At 35.1% G+C, this 27,693-nt stretch overlaps 1 protein-coding gene across 1 annotated transcript in view; it reads left to right on the forward strand.

Moving 5' to 3' along the window:
* Positions 1–27,693, forward strand: part of NDUFS4 (NADH:ubiquinone oxidoreductase subunit S4) — a 120,963-nt gene that overhangs the window by 37,516 nt on the left and 55,754 nt on the right. Inside the window, exon 2 of the mRNA XM_058308926.2 lies at positions 6,238–6,316. Within this exon, the coding sequence (XP_058164909.1) occupies positions 6,238–6,316 (79 nt within the window). The remainder of the gene's footprint in view (positions 1–6,237; positions 6,317–27,693) is intronic.

Consider the following 27,693-nt stretch of genomic DNA (forward strand, 5'->3'; position numbering starts at 1 on the left):
TAAACTGCTGTAAATTATGTTCACAATGTTGGGCTATGATCACCACCATCCACTATCAAAACTTTCCCATCATCCCAAATATAAACTGTACCATGAACTGCCTGTTTCCTACCCCCACCCAACCCCTGGTAACTTAGATTCTAGATTCTGACTCTGTCAGTTTGCTTACTCTAATTTTTTCAGATTGGTGAGATCATACAATATTTTCCCTTTGGTATATGACTTATTTAACTCGACATGATGTCTTCAGGGTTCATCCATGTTATTGTATATATCCGAACTTCATTCTTTTTTGCAGCTGGAATACAGTGGAATAGTATTCCATTGTGTGGTATACTACATTTTATTTATCCATTCATGATTTGATGGACACGTGGATTGCTTCCATCTTTTGGCAATTGTGAATAATGCTGCTATGAATATTAGTGGGGAAATATTGTTCAAGTCCCTGCATTCAGTTCATTTGTGTATGTACACAGAAGTGGGATTTCCTGGCCCTATTTTATACTTACCGTTCTTAGGACCTGCTAAAATGTCTTCCACACTAACTGTACCATTTTACATTCCCACGAGCAGTGAATGAGTGTTTCTATTTCTCCACATCCTCTCTACCACTTGTAATTTTCTATTTTCTTAATAGTAGCCATTCTGGTGGATGTGAAATGGTATCTCATTGTGGTTATGATTTGTATTTCCCTTATTGCTAATGATGTTGAACATCTTTTCATGTTCTTTTTGGCCATTTGTGTATCTTCTTTGGAAATATGTCTAGTTAAGTCTTACCCATTTTTAAAGTGGTTTGTCCTTTTAATTTTAAATTGTAAGATTTCTTTATATATTCAAGATAATAAACCCATATCGAATATGTGGTTTCCAAATTTTCACCAATTGTGTAGGTGTTCTTTTATTTTCATGGTAATATTTTATGATTAACAAAAGTTTGTAATTTTAATGTGTCCCATTTATTTTTTTCTTTTTTGTTATGCTTAGGGTGTAAAGTCTAAGAAACCATTTGCTAACACAAAGTTTATGAATGTGTATGTATCCTTGTCTTATAAGAGTTTTATAGTTTTGACTTTTTTGGGGGGTTGCCTTTGGTTTTTTTTTTTTTTAATTTTTATAAAAAATTTATTTTTAAAAAGCTTTAGATTGTGTAAATGTTACATCAAAAATATAGGAGATTCCTCTATACCGCACTCCTTCCCCCTCCCCCTCACACACTTTCCATTATTAACATCTTTCATTAGTGGGGTACATTTGTTAACAATTGTTGAACACATATTGGAGCATTGCTACTAATCATGGACTATTACATTATAATTTACACTTTTTTTTGACAAAATGCATATTGCAGAGTCATGCAGGAAAATTCCAATGTCCCAACAATACCTTCATGTTACACCTGTTCTTCCCTCTCCCTCCCCTCAGAACCTCTGGTGGCCACTGTCTTTATATCAATGATACAAGTTGTTCCATTGCTAGAATAATAATAGGTCTACTTTAGTCCATAGTCACATTAATCCATAGTTACATGACTCTTAAATTTAGGTCTTTGATCCTTTTTTAAAAAAGCAATTTTATTGATATATATTCACATACCATACAGGCCTTCCAAAGTATACATTCAGTGGCTTTTGGTATAATTGCAAAGTTGTGCATTTATCACCAAATCAATATTAGAGCATTTTCATTACTCCAAAAAGAAAAATTCCCTGCTCCTTAACAGTCATCTCTCAATACCTCTATCTTTCGCCTGCCATACATATAATCTAATTTCATCTCTGTAACTTCATTTATATTTACAACATATATAACTGGAGACTTTGATCCATTTTTAGTTGATTTTTATATGTCGTGTGAGGTACTTTTTGATACAGAGATGCATTTTTTCCAGCACCATTCTGTTTTTTTTCTTAAGTGATTCCAACAGGTAGAAATGAGTATCATTGTAATTTGTTTTAGAAAACCCCAGTGGAAATGCCATGTAATATTTACTCAACTCATAAACTAGTTTTTTTTTTTTTTTTTGTCTATGCTATTAGAACTTTCAAAAATATTTAGATGTAAGGTATGAGAACCAACTTCTCTCTCTGAGAGGGTCATGAATATGTGTGAGGCATTGTTGAGACCTCTTATATTCTAGGTGGAATGTGAAGAAAATAGACTTTTTTCCCCACCACATTTGAACTCCTCTTTTAAAACTTGAGTTACCCTTACTTCACTGATTTCACTCTTTTACCTGCTTTGGACATTGAACCTTAACTGTTTTCTGTTGTAAATATTTTCTCCTTGGTTTATTTGCATTATACTTCATTTATAAAATCTTCGGTTTAGAGAGTTTTGATTGTTCGTAGTGCCTTCTGTCATTTTTTCCTTTATGCTGTCTAGGTTTTGTATCTTGCCTAATAGGTTTCTATATCCTAATATTATTAAAAATATTTTCTTCTATTTCACCGATGTGATGTTCTTTATATGCTAACCAGCAAGCAGATGTTTCTTATATAATTCACATTTAGTATAAAACTTATAGATGATATTTGTATTAGTCAGCGAAAGGGGTACTGATGAAAAATACCATAAATTGGTTGGTTTTTGTAAAGGATATTTATATGGGGTAGGAGCTTACAGATACCAGGCCATAAAGCATAGGTTACTTCCCTCATCAAGGTCTATTTTCACTTGTTAGAGCAAGATGGCTGCCTACATCAGCAAGGGTTCAGGCTTCCAGGGTTCTCTGGGTTCAGCTCCTCTGTCTCTTTTCTCCACAAGGTCAGCTGTAGACTATCAGGTGAAAGGTCCCCTCTGTCGTCCGTCCCCCCCCCCCCCCCCCCCCCCCCCCCCCCCCCCGGCCTCCAGCTTAAGACCAGCATCAAATTCCAACATCAAGAACCCTCAACTCTGTCCTTTGCCATGCCTTTTATCTCTGAGTCCCTACCCACCAAAGACTGGGGACTCAACACCCTACTGGCACAAAAGACTTACGTAATTAATCAAGTAAACCTATGAATCCGATATAATCTAATATGCCAGAGGAAAAGATCAGTTTACAAACATAATCCAATATTTCTTTTTGGAATTCATCAATAATATCAAACTGCTGTATTATTTTTGAGGTACAGTTAATTAAATGCTGTGTCCATAATTGACTTTGGACCCCTGATACTACCTTAACTACCTGAAATTGGGAGAAAATTTTTCTCCACAACGGAGTCTTGATTTCTATAATAATTGATGTCTGTTTTTAGTGGGTAGTTAGTACATGACATGGTTTGGTTTTTTTAACTTAGGAAATTTTTCTGAGTGAATTATATGACTATATTGTTTCAGATAGTAAATTAAAATCACTATACCTGATTTCTTTGCAATCTCTAGCATATCTTAAAAATTTTAACAATAAATTTTAATTGTGATTTTTAGCTCATTCTTATAGGCTGTTTTACTTAACATTCCTTGTCTTTTTTTGTGTTGCTTTTTGTGTACAGCCTGATAAAAATATGAGATAACTTTCATTTATTTATTTATAATAGCATTTATTTATAAAAATATGATATACAGCATTATTCTACAACTAAAGAGAAAATGATTTGAATCAAACCCACACTGTACTATTTTCAACTAATTCTTTTCATTAGAGATTATATAAAAGCTACATTTTCTAATATTTCAAGTTCTCATAATTTCCTTTATCATTGCCCAAATTACTTTTGCATAATGTGGATTTAGTTAAAAGTTTTAAAAATTATTTTGTCTAGTTAATCATCTTCCTAATTTCCTGAGTACACAGAATTTCAAAGGTTCTTAATTATACTTCCTCAATATTCTAACAACTGGAGCATGTATTTTAACTGTGTAAAGAATTTAAAATAATTTCCATGAAATTTCTGTGTTGACAAATTCTGAGCAGGGCATTTGCAATGATAAATTATACAACATTTTCTTAAACTTGGAAAACTTAATTGACTTTGCTATTTTTAATGATATGCTTATAACGTAAAAAGGCCTTTGGTATTATGAATTATCTTTAAATGATCTTGTAAGTAGATTTTCTGTAAAGCTGTATACAGTTACTGAAAGTTGAACTTCTGACATAAAGTTTTGCTTCTATTGATAATTATGTTGCATTAAAATTATTATGGGGATCATGTTGCATTTTAAAATGATAAAACTGAATGTGCTATGTGGTTGGTTTGAACATTTAAGCCATAATTGTATATATTAACTTTTTAAAAAGTTTTTTCGTTTTTTTCTTAAATCAAAGTTATATGTACACATATTTAAAAAGGTAAAGAGTTGTACAAAGCTTATATGAAAAACAGCTGTCTTCACCCCTTGCTGCCCCCATTTCCCACCTTCTAAGACAACCCCATTTGACTTTTCCAAATGATTATCTTTATATTTACATTTGAATCTCTTCAGTCACATGCTTTCATCAATACTTCTTGATTTTGCACTTTATAGTATCGTACTGACTTCGTTATGGAAAGGTCTGATAAGATTTTCACCATTTCAGTTCCTCCCATCACATCACCTTCCAACTGTGTATACCCAAATAGTTTTACATACTTTTATTAATAAGTTAATAAAGTTACTATTTTGACCATTTAAAATGCTATTGATAGCTGAGCTGTGTAATATACTATGATTGCTTTACCTTTCCTTTATAACGTATTGTTTACCATGGCATTAATAAGGTCTTGTTTTTTCCTTTGCTTGGTTTTCTATATAGTTATCATCAGATAATCCCCAAACTCTCTTCCAGTTACGGAAGTCTCTTCTCAGTATATTCAAACATGTTAGGTATTCCATCAGAAGTCACTGGGAGCCTTCTGAGCTGCTCTAGTTTGGATTGATTGATTCTTAGGCTGGTTACATATCTATTATCCTGGAATTTCTCTTTACCACCATCTTGGGGATCATCTTAGCTTCTGTCTTGTGTTGAATTTCCTGTTTCCTGTACCTCTTGTCTTCTTCTTCCTATACTCATTTTTGAAAGAGAAATCTATGTAGGATGGCTTAATGTTTTAGAAATCTTAAAATGTTAAAATGTCACAAACAGGGATAGCTGTGAAGTTTGTTAATGGAAACTACAATGTGTACATGAAAAACACCTTTAAATAATTTCTTGGGGTGAGGTTGTGGTATGCTTATATAAAGGATGTAGGTCTATGCCCATTTTACTTCTGATGTAGTATTTCTATTTTAACCATTTAGACTTCAAGTCTGTGAATGGGATACTTGATTAAGTAATAATGTTAATTAAAATGATCATGGGGAAGCAGACTTGGCCCAATGGATAGGGTGTCCGCCTACCACATAGGAGATCTGCGGTTCAAACCCTGGGCCTCCTTGACCCATGTGGAGCTGGCTGCTGATGGCATGCAAGGAATGCCATGCCACACAGGGGTGTCCCCCGCGTAGGGGATTCCCACGCACAAGGAGTGCGCCCTATAAGGAGAGCCGCCCAGCGCGAAAGAAAGTGCAGCCTGCCCAAGAATGGTGCTGCACACACAGAGAACTGACACAACAAGATGATGCAACAAAAAGAAAGACAGATTCCTGTTGCCACTGATGAGGATAGAAGGGATCATAGAAGAATACATAGCAAATGGACACAGAGAACAGACAACTGAGGAGGGGGAGAGAAATAAATAAATCATTTTTTAAAAATGATCATGTAAATCATTCCTCTTTCAACTATTTTGTTTTGAAATTAGAGTGAAGAAACTTTTTATTTGTTAACATTATATAACTAAATTCTGCAACTTTAGACCATTAAGAATAGCTTGAGATATTTTTTCTTTCTGATGCCATTATTTAGGAATCAGAGTTCTAGAATAGTTATTATAGCGTCACATTTTTCTGTCTGGTCATGTCAAACCAGCCACTGTACACTTAGTCATTGTCAGTGGCCTTTATATGACACAGAGCTTGTAAATTGACAGAAATACAGCTTCTTATGAACCATCAAGGGAAAGTCTGCCAAAAACTCAGCAAACAGAACTAACTGGAGAAAAATAGATTTTGTACCCTCATATATTTCTCTCTTTCTTCCTTTCTCTCATCCTTTCTCTCTTTCTTTCTTCTTTCTCTCTCTCTCCCTTTCTCTATTTCTCCCTCCTTCCTGCCTTCCCTTCCTACTAGAGCAATATTGTTAAAGTAGCTTGTTTATGTAAGATTTGTCTACCTCTCTCTTCTCATTGCCTGCATAGTTTTTTAACTTAAAATCTTGAACTGCAGGTCGCTGAACAATTCCACATGGAGGTTGGCACAGGACCAAATTCGAGACACGCAACTCATCACAGTTGATGAAAAATTGGTAAGGATTTTCTACTATATATGTTATGATTCTGCCTTCAGTGTTATTTTTGTACAATAGACATCAATATAACGTTCTGGGTTCTTCTAGGAAAATGATTTGAATTTATATTGCTAGATTGCTTGTTAATTTTAGGAAGAGACATTAGTGACAAAAAAAATAAAGATAATTTCTATTAAGTATTTGTGCAAATATTAAAATTATGAAAGCCTTCCATTTTGGTGGTGTTTATAAGTAAAAATCAGAAAATTTTTATTTTTATAATGAATGTCCTGTTTTTTATTTCCCCAGTTGTATTCTTATTTAATGAAGTTATAAGATATTTACCAGTATTACCTAAAATTAAGCATATTGGTTTTTCCTGGAACTGTACAATGTTATTGTTACTGTACACACATGCACACACACATCCCATTTCTACATATCCATAGGGATTAGATTACAACTAGCAATAAATGAATAACATTCTTTGCTTAATCAGCAGCAGGTTAGAATTTTGGCAACTGTTGCTTATAAAATTTTTCAATGTGTGGTCTTTTACTTTAGCTGCAACTTGATATTTATGCTTATATAGTACAATAGTACAAATTTTGTGGTATTTCCAAGATTTCTGGTAGAAATGTGTAATAGTATAAGCATACTTTTCATTTTATATCTGATTTACCATTATCATATATATGGGCATATGCGTTTCTTTACTACTCTCCTTCTCTTTGCTGTACAGTCTTTTTCTCAGTGCCTGCCAACACTGGTTGGTTTTTATCTTCAAATTATCTCTTAGGTCTTCTTACTAATATTACCAGCATTGTAGTATATGTTCCCATCATCTTTCACATAGATTACTGTATTATCCTCTTAATTGATCTCCACAGACACTTGACTCTTCCTCCAATTAATTTTCCATAGGACAGCCGGAAGAGTCTTAAAATGCTGGTTTTGTGACACACCCATATAAAATCCTTTGGTGCCTTTTTTTTGCCCCCCTTCAGATTAAAATCCTATCATGACCTTTGAGGGTCCACATGATTTAGCTTCTTTCCTCTTTAAGTTTATCTTATACTATTCTTTTTTCTACTTTGTGCTCCAGCTATGCCATGGCTTGAACTTACTTCTCCTTTTTTTCTGTTTCAGGGCATTCACTGTTCCTGTTCACTTTGCCTGGGTGCTTTCTATCAATACATTCTCTCTTCATACAATTAAGATCTGTTTATTCTTTAAATTTCAGGAAAATATAACTTAACTGTGTCAACTATGACTGGCTAGGTCCCCATTTATATATTTTAAAACTAGTTATTTCTGCTTTTATTCGTCAGCCAAAGGGATGCTGATACAAAGTACCAGAATCTGTGGGCTTTTATAAAGGGCATTTATTTAGGGTAAAAGCTTACAGTTATAAGGTCCTAAGAGTCCTACTCAAGGTTGGTTTCTTGCCAAAGTCAGCTGCCATGTGTTGAAGTAAGATGATTGCTGATCTCTGTGAGGGTTCAGCTTTCCTCTCTCACAGCTGCATGCTGGCATAGGGCTTGGCTCTCTTCCCAGAGCCACAGGATCAAAGTTCTCTCCTCTTCTTTGTCATGTTCTCTCCTCTTGTGTATCTTCTTTTGTGAGTCTTCTTGAGTGAGTGTCCATTTATATAGCCCACCAAGGGGGCAGGAACTTAACCTGAGTTACAACCTATTGATGTGGTCAAATCAAAGCCCTAATCTTAATATAATTTAATCAAAAACATCTCATACAATCAAAGGGTATCAATCCCAGAGGAACAGACCAGTTTACAGCATAATCTCTCTTTTTGGAATTCATAAATAATCTCAAACTGCCACACTTCTGTAATGTCTGTCACCGCTTATTGTTTCGTATTTATTTCTGTGGGAAAATTATATAGTGTTATCCATGATTCTATTCCTTGCACACTGCTGGCCAGAAAAGTGGGCATTCCAAAAATACTGGATGTGTAGATGACTGAGTGTGTATTTCATCCTTTTGCCTTTACTACCACTTTTCTTTACTTACTTAAAGGCTTTTAATATATTTCAGTGTAATATATTTAGTGTATTAATATGCTCAACACATTTTAATAACTGAAGCCTATCATTTGAAAGCTTTTTGTTAAGCGATATACCGTGCCTGTACATTTGTACAGACAACAGTATGGGTAGAATTGAAAAAGGCATTTAAACCTAGTTTTTGAAACCTAGTCTTTTGGAGTTAAAACTCTTCCTGAATCAAAAAAGTATCAATTATGGCTTTTACTTTTCATTTGTAATGAATTAGTTTCTGCTTACCTATAAAATAGGAATTTTTTCCCCCACCATAACAGTCTTTCACAGATTATTGTAAGCTTAAAGGAGATACTGGTGATTTTCAGAGAGCCAGTAATTTTAATTCTGGTTTTGAGCCTAATTATTAATTACACTCAGAAAAAGTATTATCTCATTCTGCTTTCTCACAAAATAGTAGGTTTACTATACTTAGGGCCTTTAACATAATGAAAACATGCTATTTATCCAAGGGAAAGGTCCCTGGCCATTTCCCAGTTAGTGTCTTGGTTTTGTCCATTCTTTGATGTTATTTTATTGGTCACTTTTCTGACCCAGATAATTCTTCTAAGACTTTACTCTTAACATTGTTCAATGGCCTATGCCATTAATGTTTACTTAGCAAATACTCAGTAGTGGTTGTGTACCAGACTACAATATTAGATTCCTAAGAGCTTTTCCTATTGCCAGTCTCCCCTTTACCCTCTAAACTACCCTGATGCCAATTAATTCTCTAAAATGAAGGGATAAAATGACATTACTGAAAATAGTAGTTAAAAGTGAAGGTTCTAGAATCAAACTTGCTGCATTCAAATCTTGGGTCTACTACCACTTACTTGCTGTGGGACATGATCTAGTTATTTAACTTCTCTGTGCCTTCCAGTGTCTACCTCTTCTTGAAAAAGAAATGAAAAAATAACATAAAATACTTAGCATAGTATCCTCAACAAAGTAAACTTTCAGTACATGTTAGCGGTTATTATTATGTGAAAAGTAATACAAAGATTGTTTTAATCTATCCCCTAAATGTATATACATTTCTTTAAAAAATAAATTAAAAGTGCTTTCTTTAAAAAATCAGTATCTAATGAGACTATCTGGCTGTTGGTTTCTAATGTTTTAACAACTAACGGTTTAATTTTATCTTAGTTTAATGGAGCAGAAAATAAATACACATACATTTCAAGAGTTTAAGATAACCAGAGTGTTCAGAAATGTCATACAATTGTATATATGGTAGTAAACAACCTTACTGTTATACCATTGGAAAACACTTGGCTCAAAATATTAATATGGTGGAAATGCCATTTTAAAACTTGACATTTTCAACTGTTGCATAAATTATAAACCTTAAAGTTATCTTTTAAGTCTTCATTCCACATTATGCAAGGTTCTATATATTCTACTTCAGAGACCTTGGTATTTTGCAGGCAGTCTTTCAAGATTTTCTGTATACTCTACATTCTACTTACAACAAATTTCTTAAGAGTATATCCTATAGCTTTCCTCTTATGCGCCTGTGTCTGTAATATTCCTTCAGTATTCCTTCTCTTTCTTCACCATCCACTTTCAAAATATAGCTCAAAAGGTAGTTCTTGTGGGACTCTCCCCAACCCACCCAAATAATCACTCTCTCCTCTGAACTCCTTTAGAAGTTTGTGTACACTCCCAGTATAACATTGGAAGTATTTGTGTATTTTAAAATATTCTTTACAGTATTTATTTTACAAGTTTATTCCTTCTGTCCTCTATGAGGGCATGGATTTTATTCACATTTTTGTGCAGATGTTGAATGACTGATTCATATATCAACAGGTGATAAATACAACAATATTTTCTTCTCTAAAACTTTTATTAAATGATGTGAAATGAGTTTATCGGTTTAAAAGTAATTTATTTGACATGAATGAGGTCTGTTGTCAGTATTTTGTATCTTTGTTATTTAAAAAGGTAAAATTAGGATTTGTGGAAAGACAAGTTATATTTGGTATCAATAATAAAACTTTGCTTCAGTAATTATTTTCTTTAATTACCTACATCTTTGCCTTCATAGTAATGTTAGAAAGATTTATTAGAATATAATGAATCTAGAAATGAAACATTAGAAAGAGTTCATAAGGATCTTTAACATTTTCTGGTGAAATATTCTTGAGTTTGTGATAAATGGGGGGAGATATCTATTAGTATTTTTCTAAATATAAAAATTCTTCAGATTTTTACTCCTCATCTCCCCTGGCACTTTCAAATATCTTTTAGAAGTCTAGATTAATGCCAGAATAGTGCATTGTCCTGGAGGTATAATTATCACAAGAAAATAATATAGTGTTATAAAACTATTTTGGAAAAAAACATCAGTTGTATTTAAGAGCAATCAAAAATGAAATCCTAAAGTAGGGTTCCATTTAGTTACGGCAAACCATGTTCCTGTGGCACTAAAGATGTTGTAGTTAACTGCTGGCACTATATGAATATCACCCATTATTGATTTATGACATCACCCAATCCTCTCAATTCTCTTAACCTCATTTCATTTATAGTTAAGTGTGTGAGAAGAGGGTGATTTACACATCCCATGTGTTCATTAATTAGTAATGGTACTATTATTTTAATTTTTTCTATGACCATTCCCTTTTTTTTTAATCAGTTTTATTGATGCATATTAATAAAGCATACAGTTTCTCCAAGGTATACAATCAATGTATGACCATCTCTTTTAAGCTTTGCAGGTTGTCTCCTTGTTCCAGTATTACAATGTAACCCCTATAAATCCCCAAATTTTACAGAGTTTGTTAATAATCCTTCTGAATGAGTGAGTCAGCCGGCAACACAGTGCTCTAAAACAAGGTGCTATGAAGCATACATACCAGAGAAGTATATCGGACTGGTTTGAGTTTGGTGTTTTTAATTTTATTTCACAAAATTAGTTGCATTCCTTTGATGAATTTTGTTGCCTATATAGATTTCCTCCTACTTTATTATGTCTTTCTTTGAAGTATGTTAATCAAAATGCTAGTATGATATTCCAGGTGCAATTCAGTTGAAGGTCTGAACCCATAGGTAATTCTTAAACCTGATTTATTAAGGTTTATTTGGAAATGAAAGAATTAAATAATCCGACTGGTAGCATAATACTGATAGAAGTTCCACGGCTTGTTATTCCTGCACACCTCTGATGGAGAGTTCAATAAGTAGCATAATGATAATAAGCCTGGGGACTCAGAAGGGCATTTTCAGAACTACTGAGTAATTATAGTTGAATATATATGTATTTTTGAACAAAAATGATTCTAAAAGTGTATAACAAGAATAAAGAAAAGATATTTCAAACTGTGATTATTTTAAAAGGGTATGGAGAAAAATAGAAAAAGCATTTTAATGTTGATGTTATGTAATGTGGACCAACTTATTAGATTGTAACAGCATTTTATTAACTCCCCAACACTAGATTTCTAGTGAGTGTTAGCCATTATCTGATTTCTATTGGATAGATAGATAGATATAAATTTTTTTTAATGAATATAGGTTATACCTGTTAAAGCCCTTTACAAAACTATGGGCAAATTAACTTAGTTGATTTTAGCGGTTATTTTTGTGGATAGTTCTAGTTTCCAAAAGTGGATTCTAGAAGTTTAAAGCTAGATTATAACTTTGTTACCTGTTGATGTTACTGAGACCAGTTGTTTTGTTGTTTTTTTTTAAAGATTTATTTATTTAATTTCCCCCCCCTCCCCTGGTTGTCTGTTCTTGGTGTCTATTTGCTGCGTCTTGTTTCTTTGTCCGCTTCTGTTGTCGTCAGCGGCACGGGAGGTGTGGGCGGCGCCATTCCTGGGCAGGCTGCACTTTCTTTTCACGCTGGGCGGCTTTCCTCACGGGCGCACTCCTTGCGCGTGGGGCTCCCCCACGTGGGGGACACCCCTGCGTGGCACGGCACTCCTTGCGCGCATCAGCGCTGCGCATGGCCAGCTCCACACGGGTCAAGGAGGCCCGGGGCTTGAACCGCGGACCTCCCATATGGTAGACGGACGCCCTAACCACTGGGCCAAAGTCCGTTTCCCAAGAGACCAGTTGTTTTTAATTTCAAAAAATTGTTGAAGGAAAACTTATGTAGGAACCGAGTAAATATCTGCTGAAGAGTGATGCTTTGGGGGCAGGACAGGAACAGAAATTAGTTAGATTTCCTCAGGGTAACTTTCTGCCTTAAGTGAGATTTGGAAACAAGTTAGTTTAGCCTTTTGCCCTCTTTTTATTAGACTAAAAAACTGGTTCTCCTACTTCTGTTTTAAAAATTTCCAGTTATTCCTCATTTCTTTGTGAGGTTGCCCTTTACAATAGCCATAATTATTAGAAAGTTCTTTCTTATGAAAAGAATAATATTTCTAACAAATGATGCTGAAACAATTGTATATCCTTATGCCAAAAAAAGGAACCATGTACCATACACAAAAATTAACTAAGGGTAGATCATAGTTCTAAATGTAAAACTAAAAACTATAAAACTTCTAGAAGAAAATATAGAAGAAAATCTTGGTAACCTTTTTAGATATGACATCAAAAGCGTGATCCAGTTTCTTTAAAAATTATAAAGTTGAACTTCCTAACAATTAAAAACTTCTGCTTTTGGAAAGACATTGTTGAGAGAATGAAAGAAAAGCCACAAATTGGGAGAAAATATTTCCAAAACATTAGTAAATAATGTGAGAAAGGAATTGTATTCAGAAAATATAAACAACTCTTGGAACTAAATAATATGGAAATAACCCAATTAAAAGCGAGCAAAAGATTTGAGCAGACACTTCACCAAGAAGATAGATGACAAAGGAATACATGTAAAAATGCTCAACATCATTGCATATATAAGACCATTTTTCTTTGAAACTGAACAAATGTAATTTAAGACTGCAAACGTTAATATAAAACAAACAAACATACTAAGTGAAGGAGACCAGACATAGAGTAGTACATATTGTATGATTCTGCTTATATAAAATGTAAATAAAAAGAATTTATAAAGATGAAATGAGGTTAGCAGTTATGTGGCTTGAGGAAGGAATGCCAAGGGATATGGAGTCTTTCTTTTTAGAGTAACGAAATTGTTCTAAAATTTTTGAGATGAAGAATGTACAACATTGTGATTATAGTGTTTATACAAAAAGTCATGGTAAAAAACAAAACAAAAAAGCTGTAGTTACACACTTTGAATAGAAAGCCAGAAACAGCAGCTATGTATAGTGGGGGAAGCAAAAGGAGATTGAGAAGTGAGGAATTTTCTTGTTTGTTTGTCTGATTTTTGTTTATTATTATTATTATTTAAATAATGAAAATATTCTAATAATAATTGAAGTAATGAATGTACAACTATGTGATTATACCAAATACCATTAATTGTACACTTTCGATGAATTGTATGCTTTATTAATATGTGTCAATAAAATTGATTTGTTTAAAAAATGCTCAATATCATCAGTCATTGGGAATATGAATATTAAAAGCACAATGAGAGAACCAGCAAGATGGTGGCAGAGTAAGGAGCTCCTGGAATCAGCTCCTGCTACAGGGCAGTTAGCAAACACCCAGAGCTCTCTCGAGCTAACTGAAGCACCTGTTTAGGGGCTCTAGGAGACCGGAAGAGCATCCTGCAACATCCTTGAAGGAATAGGAGGAGGAGACTGCCATCTGAAAAGAAGATTGTAAGTAGAGTGCTCCACACTGCAGAGGCCGGTGCCCAGCCTCCACCAGAGGCAAAAGCCACCTCAGGAGTTGTTCTGGGGCTGGAATTAAAGGCCCACTTCCCTAAAACGGGGGAGGAAGAAATGGTTGGGCACCAGTTTCATTAACTGATGAGTAAACTCAGCAGGCTACAGTATAATCCTGAGAACAGCTAAAGTTTGAGCCTATCCAAGTCAGTAAGAGGCTGGGCGCTGCCATCTTAACTCCATGCCTGGCAAGAGGGGAAGCGTGGTGGACTAAAAATCACAGTGCTGGTGGGGTCCAGCTCCTTTCCATCTAGATCATATTGTAGTTCTAGCCTAGGCCCCAGTGCCACATCCAGCAGGGGAGAAGCTGTGGGGACCTGTGCCAGCCTCTCCAGGAAATTACCAGCCAAGCCCCGGAGGCTGGTGATTATCCTGCTCTGGCGGCTGAGCTGCCCCAGGCGCTGTTCTGTGGCTGTAATTGGAAGCTCCATTTCCCAGAAACAGGGGCAGAGGAGACGGTTGGCTGCCGATTTCGGCTACTGATTGGTAGACTTGGCTGGCTAATAAGAGATAACCGTGGGAATAGCTGGGGTGTGAACCAGCCCAAGTCAGAAAGAGGCCAGTAGCCACCATTCTGACTCCGCCCCCAGCCAGAGGGGAAGCCGGTCTGACTGAAACTCTCAGTGTTGGCAGGAACCAGTTTCTTTTACAGAGATCAGCCTGCAGGCCTAGCCTAGGCTTCAGCCTTGCCTCTGGTGGGGAGGAGGCTGAGGAGCCCTATACCAGCCTATACAGGTAACTGCAGGTAACTTTTGCTGGCATAGACTGAAAATCAGAGGTCTACCAGGGCAACTGCGGTCATCTTGGACCTGCACTGCATAGATTGCTGTCCACACCTGCAACTCCATCCCCACCCTAGGCAGGGGAGAAAGGGATGTGAAGCTTCATCAGTCTCTCTGGGCAACTACAGTCTAGGCCTGCACTTGGATTATTCCACATAACTGTGACTCTGTCCCTACTCCTGGCAAAGAAGAAAATTGGAAGAAGCTTCATTGGTCCCTGGCACAACAAGAGCAGCTTGAGCCTCCACATCTTACAGCACCAACTACATGCTTGGCTCCTTCTGCACAACCAGCAAGGGAGAAAGGATAGGAAGCCCTAAACTAAAGAGAAAAACTGCACCCAGAAAAAATACTCTAGTAAGCCAGGTGCAAAGATACCAACAAAAAATTACAATCCACACCAGAAACAGGCAGCTATGGCCCAGTTAAAGGAACAAGATAAGCCTCCAGATGACATAAAGGAGTTGAGAAAACTAATTATAAATGTTCAAACAAATCTCCTTAGTAAATTCAATGAGATGACTAAATAGAATAAGGATATTAAGAAGACATTGGATGAGCACAAAGAAGAATTTGAAAGCATACATAGAAAAACAGCAGATCTTATGGGAATGAAAGGTACAATAAATGAAATTTAAAAAAACATTGGAATCATATAATAACAAATTTGAGGAGGCAGAAGAAAGGATTGGTGAACTTGAAGAAATGACCTCTGAAAGTGAACATACGAAAGAACAGAAGAAGAAAAGAATGGAAAAAATTGAATAAGGTCTTAGGGAACTAAATGACAGCAAAAGGAGTACAAATGTATGTGTCATGTGTGTCCCAGAAGGAGATGAGAAGGGAAAGGGGGCACAAGGAATATTTGAAGAAATAATGGTAGAAAATTTCCCAACCCTATTGAAGGGCATGGATGTCCCTGTCCAAGAAGCACAACATACTCCCATCCAAAAAAATCCAAATAGACCAACTCCAAGACACATACTCATCAGAATGTCAAAGGCCAAATACAAAGAGAGTTCTGAGAGCAGCAAGAGAAAGCAATGCAGGGAAGTGGAGTTGGCCCAATGGATAGGGCATCCACCTACCACATGGGAGGTCCATGGTTCAATCCCCGGGCCTCCTTGACCCGTGTGGAGCTGGCCCATGCTCAGCGCTGATGCACGCAAGGAGTGCCATGTCATGCGGGGGTGTCCCCCGCATAGGGGAGCCCCATTCTCAAGGAGTGCGCCCCATAAGGAGAGCCGCCCAGCGCGAAAGAAATGCAGCCTGCCAAGAGTGGTGCTGCACACACAGAGAGCTGACACAAGATGACACAACAAAAAGAAACACAGATTCCTGGTGCCGCTGATAAGGATGGAAGCGGTCACAGAAGAACACAGCGAGCAGACAACTGGGGGGGGGAATAAATAAATAAATCTTAAAAAAAAAAAGAAGAGCAATGCATAACATATAAGGGATATCCCATAAGATTAAGTGCTGATTTCTTGCCATAAACCATGGAGGCAAGAAGACAGTCATCTGATATATTTAAGATACTATGAGAGAAAAACTTCCAGCCAAATCTTATATCCAGCAAGACTGTCTTTCAAAAATGAGGGCAAAATTAGAATATTCACAGATAAACAGAAACTGAGAGAATTTCTAAGCAAGAGGCCAGATCTTCAGGAAATACTAAAGGGGATGCTAGAGCCTAAAAAGAAAAGACGGGAGAGGGGGGCCTGGATGAGAGTCTAGAAATGAGGACACTAAAAGTGTCAAAAGAGTGGTGAAAATAAAATAAGACAGATAAACTCAAATAGGAATAAACTTAACCAATGATGTAAAGCACTTGTATTCAGAAAACTGCAACTCAGTGTTAAATCAAAAAAGCCCTAAATAACTGGAAGAACATTCCATGCTCATGAATTGGAAGACTAAATATCATTAAGATGTCAATTCTACTCAAATTGATATACAGATTTAATGCAATCCTGATAAAAATTCCACCAGCATTAAAGAAAAAATTGAAAACACGATCATTAAATTTATTTGGGAGGGTAAGGAGTCCTGAATAGCCAAAAACATTATAAAAAGGAAAAGTGAACCCTCATCTCCAGATTTTAAATCATAATACCTACATAAAGTGGTAAAAACAGCATGGTACTGGCCTAAAAACAGACACAATAGACCAATGGTACCAAATTGATGGTTCAGAAACAGACCTTCACAGGTATGGTCAAGTGATTTTTGACTAGCCTGTCAAACTCACACAGCTTGGGCAGAACAATCCACTCAACAAATGGTCCTGAAAGAATTGGACATCCATAGCCGAAAGAAGGAAAGAGGACCCCTATCTCACACCTTATCCAAAAATTAACTCAAAGTGGATCAAAAACTAAAAAACAAGAACCATAAAACTTCTAGAAGAAATTGTCGGAAAATATGTTCAAGACCTGGTGGTAGGTGGTGGATTCCTAAAGGAGATAAGAGAAGGACTGAGTGGACTACTGATGTTTAATGTATGTAGAAGTTTTAATTAACTTTACTGTAAAAGTGTGGAAATGTATAGAGTGGATGGAAACACATGATGAGTAACAGCTAGTTTATAAATGGGAATGTAATGGAAAATGGTAGTCTAGTTATATAAATTCCAATTGACAGAATGCTAGAGAATAATTTAGGAACTGGATAGCACAGTAAACCAAGAGGTGGATGAGAATTGTGCTTGATGGTACAGACGCAAGAGTGTCCTTTGTTAGCTAAAACAAATGTGTATCACTATTGCAGGGTGTTGGGAATGTGGAGAAGCATGGGAAAAATACAGCTGGAGTGACCTATGGACTGTGGCTAGTAGTAATAATATTCTTGCATCTATGAGAAAGATGTACTGTGTTGATACTGAGGCAGTATGGAAAATGTGAGCCAAATGTACACTATGGACATGGTAACAATCAAAAGATATTATTTTATCTGTAGCAAATGACACACCACATTGTGGTGTACTGATGGAGGGGTGTTGTTTGGGAATTCTGCACATGTGCATGATTGTTTTATAAGTTTACAACTTTTGTCATAAAAAATATATATATACATTTTAAAAATAATAATAGGGTGGGTTAGGGGAAAAACACACCATATGTAAGATAAGGACTATGATTAGTAGAAGATTTTGACAATCTTCTTTCATAATTTGTAACAAACATCTCATGACAATGTAAGGTGTTGGTGGAGGGTTGATGTATGATTTTATGCATGTTTGCTTTGTAAGTTCACAGCTTTTACTATACACTTAATTGTTTATGTATGTTCATATATAAATGATGTAAAGATAATACGATTGCTTAGCGGAAAAATACTTTAGTAGTAATATTTTGACAGTGCTCTTTAATCATTAGTTAAAAAGGTTTAAAAACAATGCAAATTATTGGTGGTAGGGTGAGATGTTATATATGTTTGTTTGATGTTACATATGTTTGTAAGTTCACAACTATTATACACTTATTGTTTATGTATGAGTGATATATTTCAATAAATTTTTAAATAACGCACAATGGACTACTACTCCACATTTATTTAAAGGGTTTAGAAAGAGAAATTGACAATACCAAGTGTTAGCAAGGATGGAGAGCTACTGAACTCTCATACAGTGCTGGTGAGAATGCAGACTTTCCTACTGTGCTTTTGGGAATGCAAAATGATACAGCTATTTTAGAAAACAATTTGGTTGTTTCTAATAAAGTTAAACATATGTTTACCATTTGACTGAGCAGCCCCACTCCTAAGTATTTACCAAAATGAAATTCACACAAAATCCTTCATGTGAATGTTTGTCCATAGCTTTATTCATAATTCCCTAAACTGGAAACATCCCAAATGTCCTTTAGATGTCAATACATCTAAACAATGGATTTCTACTGAGAAAAAAAAATTAAAAAACATGGATGAATCCCAGGTGCATTATGCTAAGAGAGGCCAGACTCAAAGACCACTTACTGTATGATTTCATTTATATGATACTTCTAAAATAGACAAATTCTAAGAACCAAAAATTGTTCAGTGGTTGCCAGAGTCTGGGTATGGGGGAAGAATTTACAATAAAGAGGCATGAAGGAATTTGGTGAGTTTCATACCTATTTTATGTCCTGATTATGGTGGTCATTTGTCAAAATCATGTTTGTATTTGTCAAAACTCAGAACTGCACACTAAATAGGATAAATTTTACTGTTTGTAAATTATATCTCAATTTTAAAAAGGGGAAAAGGGTTGTTTCTTCATTTGGCTTTCTTCATTTACACTTCTTTATAACTTCTATTCATTTGTTCAAGGTCTTCCATTTTCTACATGACAGCTCTTTTCGTACTAAATCAGTGATTCTCAGAGTAATTTGCAGACCATTAAGTTGTACCCAGGTTCCTTTCAGGAGGTCCACAAAGTGAAAACTGTTCATAAGAATACTAAGACTTTATTTTCCTTTTTCACTATGTTGACATTTGCAGCATTGGTGCAAAAGCAGTTGTGGTAAACCGATGGCACCTTAGCACAATCCGAGGTAGTTGTGCCAAACTGTACTACTAGTGATTGTATTCTTCGCTTCCTCAGAGGAACATTTGCATTTAAGGGAAAAAAGGAGGGGAAAAGCCAGTTTCACTCAGTGTCCTTGATAAAGCACTAAGAATGATCAATTTTAAAAAATCTCAACCTTGCATACTCATCTCTTTATAGTCCATGTGACAAAATAAGAGTATGCCTAAAACACTTCTGCTGTTTACTAAAGTACATGGTTATCTCAAGGAAAAGTACTTGTATGGTTTAGTTTCTTTTTGCACACTTAACTAGCTACTTTTTTTTCCTGAAACACCTTTTAATTGAAAGAACAATGGCAGATACCAAACTTTGGTTATTCAGTCTTGGTTATATGACAGACATTTTCTCAAAAATGAACCTGTCACATCAAGGAAGTGTTGCCCATGATATGCTTTCAAGTGAAAGTTGGAATTTTTTAAAAAGTACAATTTATTTACTTTTTTCCTTCCCCTCCCCGTCCCCCACCCTGCTGTTTTTGCTGTGGCCATTGGCTGTGTGATCTTCTGTATCTGTTTCTCTTTGTGTCTTCTCTTCTCATCTTTTCCCTCTGGGATTCACTGGGATTCAATCCTGGGGACTTCCGATGTGGAGAGAGGTTCCCTGTCAATTACACCACCTCAGTTCCTGGTCTCTGCTGCACTTCACCTTGACCCTCCCCTTCATCTCTCTTTTGTTCTGTCACCATCTTGCTGTGTAACTCGCTTGAGTGGGCACTGTCTTACTGCACAGGCAGTCAGCTTGCCACACGGGCACTCAACTCACCACGTGGGCACTTGGCTCACCACTCAGGCATTCAGCTTGCCGTGCAGGCACTCAGCTCACCGCAGCACTGGCTCGCCATGCAGGCACACTATCTCTTTTTCTTTTTCACCAGGAGGCCCCAGGGATCAAACCTGGGCCCTCCCATATGGTAAGTGGAGGCCTTGTCACTTGAGCCACATCTGCTTCCCAAAAATTGGAATTTTTGTAGAATTTGATTCTGCCACTGATTGATTTCATTGAGCTTAACAACTTCCAAATATTTAAAGATAATTCTAATGGGATTGGAGGTGATATTAATGAATGTGATTTTTTTGATAGTGTGTAATGAAATATGTTAAACATTTGCAAGATCTGCAGAACTTCTGTGAACCAGTATTGTCCCCGTGATCAAGGCATGATGTAATAAAATCATGCATTGTTAAAAAGTTTCATTTAAGGTACAAAAGAGAACAATGCATTTTAATGTACTGAATGCGAAGATGGCTTTTAATATACTAAATATACATATATGTGTGTGTTTGTGTATGCATATGTATGAAGCTGAATTTTCTTCATATATTGCAACCCAAACAACTTAGAACAACAGTTTGAATGCAAGTACAGATATTACAATTCAGCTGTCTTTTGTTGAGCCAGACATTAGAGATTTTTAAAAATACCACTCTTTTTACTTAATCTTTTTAATTTTTGAAAATAGTTATTTTTCATAAAAATGCCCTTTGTTATAATCAGTTTATTTTGATTAATAAATACACTTAACTTTTTTCCATTTTAATTTCCAGTGTGGTAGTAATCAATAGATTTATTTCTCATTAGGATCCCAATAACTTTATGAGTCTAAAGGAGTCTTGAGACCAAAACGTTTGAGAATTGTCCTAAGTCTTCTCTTTTCTGTATTAAACACCCCCAGAACTTTGATTTATTCCACTTGCATACAAGTTAATTTGTCATCTTGATTATGTTTCCAGTTTGACTGAATCCCTTTTAAAATTTTAGCAGAATTTCTCTTGATACTCCAGATGTATGTAAAGTGTAGGATACGGTAGGGAATATTATCTCTATTCCTTTTAATCACAGTAGTTCTAGGAAAGCAACTTGAAATGTAGGTTCCCATGCTTCTGACTTAAGTGGATTTCGTGAAGAGTTAAATCCTCAGATCCTTTTTTATGTGTCTGGTTAGCAAGCCTGTTTCCTTTCTTCCATCTCGAGTATATGTTGTTTATTATTTTATTCTTAGATTTGCTTAAAGGGTATGATAACATTTGTACTCTACCAAGTGAAGCTTAATTTTTTTAAACTGTTAAATCTAACAGACAGAATTTAATATAGAGCATAATAAAGAAATTTTCATTGTGTTCCATGGGTGTCACTACACTTAAAAGTACAAGGAAAATATTGTTTTGAGCATCAGTTGTATACTGACACCAAGGAATCTTTCTTCTTTTTAGGCACAATTTACGGCAGAGAAAAGTCTGGTTAGCATTTTCTAGTGTAAAGAATCCAATCTCTCATTTTCAGAACCATTTACAGTGTTAGCATTTTTAAAGAACAAATTTTCAGAGAATAAAATTGTAGTAATTCCTGGATTACTGTTAATAAAGAATTTTATATCAGTGTACATAGTAAATTTCTAATCAGTCATTCTGAAGAATATCTTCTCTCTTAATCCATATTTGTTGTGTATAAACTGTCCTTTTCATTTACTCTCAGAACAAATAAGATTTTAAAGAACAAAGAGATTAGATTGTAGAATCTTAAAATAATCTTGCAAATTTATGAAAAAGCAGTTTTTCAAGAAAATTTTTTGTAGGTTGCAACATTATTTCCAAATATGTGATAGATCCTACAGATAATAAGGAAAGCTTACAAATGGTTGTTCGCTTGGCCCTTGGTTTTTGTTGCAGGAGTAGCCCTGCCATGGAGGTTGGATGAAGTATGTCTTTGCCTTTGTGCTTTATTAAGAGGGTAACTTTTTTCTTCCTTTTTTGCCGCTCCCACCCCACCCCAATCTCCTTTCAGTACATTTGATGAATACCAAGCCCAATGAGCATGTTGTCTTTTTATATTCACTTAGACTACACAAAAGAGAGAAGTTACATTTGCAGTACTTTTTAAAAGATTTGGCTAGGTTGTCCCCCAGAAGAGCTAAAACCTGCATTAGAAATACATAGGTACACCTATGATTTGATTTTTATCATATTTATTACTTTTTAAAAATACTGACTCCTTATTTGTCATAGTTGCCTTATATTAGGTATTTACTACTGCAGTTAAAATTTTAATCCCAAAGAAAGAAAAACAACTTTATAAAATGTAAAAATGGTTTCAATTTATTAGTAAAAATACTAGAAAATAAGACTTAATAATTTGGATATAGTACATTCTGTAAAATTGTGTTAGCTGCCATATTTCCTTCATTCTTCATTTATTTAATAAATACTTAGAGCACTTCCTGTGTGCCAGGTGCTATGTTACTGCATTTATATTCACATTTTGTATGGTTTAATTTCATTTAGGTGCTTAGTTGTTTTGTTTTAAAATTATTAATAATCACCTGTTTTAACTCTTAAAGTACATATGTAGAGTATATTATGGTTAGTTATACATGCATCCTCAACATTAATACATGTGAAAAAGGAAGACTTATTTAATAATCTGTAAATCTCAGATCCTTTTTGGACGGTGGGGTTGAGATGTATTTTATAGTACATTGCTTTAATGTGCAATCCTAAAATTTTGTGTGTTTTTAGTAGTTTCTATAATATATTTATTTAAAAATTGTGTGCGTGTAAAATAAATAGTCATTGTTCTGAATGTCGCTTATTTTGTTATATTTTACGACTTAACATTTTTTCCAAATAGTAATAGCACAATAGTTAAAGCTTTGAAACTTAAAATAAATAATTGCTGTTTGATTACTCATATGGTACTGGTAACATGCTCAGCTGATGAGGTATTAGTACTGCTTTTTTAAAGTGGTTGCAGGTAGCAACAAGTTATTTAATAGGAAATTTTTGTCATTCTTACAGTTTTAAAGTTTTTCATTGCTTCAACTTGTTCTAGGAAATTTGTAAAAGTGAATGAATATTGCAGACTTTCAAAAACAAAACAGTTGCAAACAACTGCACAAGTATTTGTGTTATGTTGCATTTGCTTCCTAACATACTAAAAGTTTATAGATGATTTTTTTTTTAAGTTTGCAAACTTGAATTAAAAATAGGTCATTAAGAGGTGATCTGCACAAAAAGATAAAACATTTGCTGTGACTGTTTGCTTTTCTTTTAAGGGGTCAGTTTTCTTTTGGTGAGATTACTTTCTTTTGGTGTATGGCTGCGCTATCTTTGCTAGATTATTGGAAGCAGTAGTGTCTGCAATTGGAGTTATACAGCTTTCTAGCATCTCAAGTGTCTGTTTTGTCTGGACTTTCCTCACGCAGCATTCTTGTGCAAAAATTTCAAGGCTTTCGTCTGGAGCACTGGGTCAAAGGATATGTCTCTTTGAAGGGTAGACAGGAGTTTTTTATGTTTTATTCACTAAGTAGTATTTCATTTTACATCAAAGAATAGCAGCCTTTGAGAACCTACCATGGTGGCAGTTTAGCATGTGGAGTGTTTTCTTTAAGACTTTAACTAAATATGTAAAATGTTTTCTTCAAGGTTTTTAGCCTACAAATGCTTATTTATATTCTTGTACTCAGATGAGACTATTAAAAAGAAAAAGCATTCACTAAATGTAAATGTTAATTTGTAATACAATTTTATGTTTTCAAAATAACTAAATTTTTAAAAAATGTACTTCCCTGTGTCAGTTTTTACACTGCTTATAAGCTTTTGGGGAGAAAAAAGAAAGGAGAAATGACTAACAATTTGGGGAGGAATAAATTTTATATTGAAATGTCTGTTCCTTAATTGGACTTTCTTTCTGGGTGTGGGGTGTTTGGATGTGTGTATGTGTGAGAGAGAGAGATTGATTGGCTTTGGAAAATACCAAGAATCAAAAAATGAAAAATATGAAAATTATTACAGGCAACAGTAAATGTTCCTTTTTCTGTACTTCTTCAGGTGGTAAATAAATTTATTATGTACCAATAACACTAATCACATAATAAAAAGTGATTGCTTATATGTTTACAAAATTAATAAATTACATTTGATATTCCTTTCACATGACATTTATAACTAAGCATATGGACTGTTAAAATAGTTTATTTTTATGTTCATGGGTAAAATATGTTCTTAAATTTTTGAAAATTTATCTAAAAAAATTATAATTTAAAATGGAAATGCTTCACCTCCCCTAAATTAAGGGTATAACATTAGTTTTAAAACAAATGCCTTTTCATTAGCTCTCTAACTATGGTAATGATTAAAGCAAGTCAAAGTATTATATGCAATTATTTCTTAAATTTATATTAAGTACAAAACTTTGTGTTTGTTTTCTAAAATATATTCCCAATTAATGTTGTTTTTACACATTAAGCTGTATAAAAGTTCTATTTATTAAATACTTACAGAAGAAATGAATGTTAAAAATAGTTTTATATGAAGACAGGAATCATTAACACGTAAATAGAGAATGATTCTTCTATATTAAAATTGTTAAAGGAACAAAAGACCTTTCCTCTACAGTATTCAGCCATCCCTATTATCTGTGATTCTTCAGCAATTAAAGCAGATTTATTTTCCTCTTTGTTCCTACTTGGAATACATGAACAATGCTGGAGAATTGAACTGACTGGAATGTTTTATCTTTCAAAAGCTTTAAAGTTCTATGTACCAATTAGCAAAATACAGTAAAGGTTTAAACTGTTAATAGCCACAACATCTTTAATGCATAGACCTGTAGTATGCTCGAGCTGTGTAACAGTTCTCCATTGTATGTCTCTTTTAAGGAGAGTAACTGTGTCAGTTCTTTTCTCTCTTTACTACCTGCTGTGTATGGAAATTGTGTATAGTACTTGACACTTGCTTTCAAGAATTTAAAATTCTTGCATATTATTATGTAGGAGCTTTGCGTCTGAGTAAAGTAGAACTGATACTGTTTTGTATTTCATGTTATAGTTTTTGTCATATTTTAGATATTACACAGTTTATATGTGAAAAGACATTTCCAGTGTTTAACTTTTTAATGAATCCAAAATATATATATAAGCCATATATTATCTCTTTGGAAATTGCTCATTCTAATTTTATTCATTTAATTGAATATAATTATAAACTAATCATCAGCATTTATATAGACTATGTAGACACATAGATACTTTTTCTGTGTTTTATGGTAGTTTTTTTTGTCTCTTTGGTGGTAAGAAGACTTTGTTTTTGAGTTACAGCTATTTTAATTGACTAGATTGCCAGATAATTTCAAAACTCAAGATTATCCCAATATTTACCTTACACTAATGTCCATCACCTTATATTAAGTTCTCAGTGAAAGGGGATGAAACGAGGTAAAGAAACAGGATTAGCATATTTTGGTGTCAATATTTTCTCCTTGTATCCTATATCTCAGGGAAAAGAATTAGAACAAAGGAAAGGAGATGCAGACTTCAGAATTTGAGACTACTTTGATTCTGTCTCTGTGTTCATGCGTCCTAACGTTATGACTTATTACTGCTTTGATTTTAACACTTTAAAATGCTACTTGCAAGGTGGCAGCTATCATTCATATTTTGCAAGGTGGGGAAGTTTAAAAAAATCAGGCAGTGATATGGATGCACGCTGGATGCTGTGCACTATGCCTCCACAAAACTCTGCCTCTTTATTAAGGCATACTTTATACTTTTCAAGAAATGTGTGAATAGGCCTTTTGTTCAGTTCCTCTTTCATGTTCAAAACTTTACTTCTTTCAGCTTCAATTATATTACATTTTAATTAATGAGGTTTTTTAAATTTTAATGTTTGTAATAAACATCAAAAATGATCTTGGCTTCCTCCGAGGAACATGGAGGACATAAAGAAATACAAAATACTGATTTAAATGGAAGAACTGAGGACCCGGTTAGTACTAATTTGCAGCCATTACAATGACTACTAAGTATATATTTGTTATAATTGATTTACAAGATTTATAAACCTAATTGGCTAGATTTCTCTTTGACTTCTAAAAAATTAAAGTTCCTTACTTAGTAAACATTATAATATATAATATATTAAACATTCAAGTATGGTTTCTGTGTAGAGTGTTTAGAGATTAAAACTCTAAAACTAGCAATTTTAAAATTCAAAAACCTGTAGTTGTTCCTGATGATTTTTCAGAGAATTTTTTACTTGTCTCATATTCATAATATAAAATATTTAAAATGTTAAAGTACATTTTTTCATTGTCATTCATTCATTTTCTTTTTAAGATTTTATTTTTATTTCTCTCCCCTTCCCCCACCCCAGTTGTCTGTTCTGTGTGTCTGTTTGCTGTGTGTTCTTCTTTGTCCGCTTCTGTTGTTGTCAGCGGTATGGGAATCTGTGTTCCTTTTTGTTGCGTCATCTTGTTGTGTCAGCTCTCCATGTGTGCGGTGCCATTCCTGGGCATGCTGCACTTTCTTTCACACTGGGTGGCTCTCCTTACAGGGCGCACTCCTTGCATGTGGGACTCCCCTATGCGGGGGACACCCCTGCATGGCATGGCACTCCTTGCGTGCATCAGCACTGCACATGGGCCAGCTCCACACGGGTCAAGGAGGCCCGGGATTTGAACTGCAGACCTCCCATGTAGTAGATGGATGCCCTAACCACTGGGCCAAGTCTGCTTCCCATTCATTCAATTTTTTGAGTACTTACTAGGTACTATATCCTAGGCCCTGGGGATATAGTGAATATATTAGTCAGCCAAAGGGGTGCTGATGCAAAGTATCAGAACTCTGTTAACCTTTATAAAGGATTTTTATCTGGGGTAGAAGCTTAGAGTTACCATGCCCTAAAGAGTCCAACTCAAGGTGCCATAAAAGGTACTTTCTCATCCAAAGTCTGTTGCCATGTGTGGTCACAAGATGGCAGGTGATGTTTGCGAGGGTTCAGCCTTCCTCCTTCCTTTTAAGGCTCCATAGTCCCAGCTTTTTCCAATCTCAGCTGTAGGCTGGCATAAGGCTTGTCTCTCTTCCCAGGGCTCATTTCTTTCCAGACTCAGCTGCTCTGGTCTCCTCACAAGTTCAGCTGTAGACCACCAAGCTCATCTCTCTTCCCTGGGTGGCAGGATCCTATCTGATGAGCTGTCTGTCTTCCTCTGTATTCTTCTCTGTGTCCTCCTTCTCCTTGTAAGAATCTGTTTTATGCCCACCAAGGGTGTGAGGACTCAATCCTGCATGCCCTAATGACATGGTCAAATAAAAGCCCTAATCTTTTTAAGATTTATTTTCTTTATTTCTCCCCACCCCCTCATTGTTTGCACTCACTGTGTCTATTCATTGTGTGTTTGTCTTCCTTTTTTAAGAGGCACTGGAACGGAATCCGGTACCTCCCATATGGGAGGAAGGTGCTCTGCT

This window comes from Dasypus novemcinctus, chromosome 2 (assembly GCF_030445035.2).
Source record: "Dasypus novemcinctus isolate mDasNov1 chromosome 2, mDasNov1.1.hap2, whole genome shotgun sequence".
Taxonomy (NCBI): domain Eukaryota; kingdom Metazoa; phylum Chordata; class Mammalia; order Cingulata; family Dasypodidae; genus Dasypus; species Dasypus novemcinctus.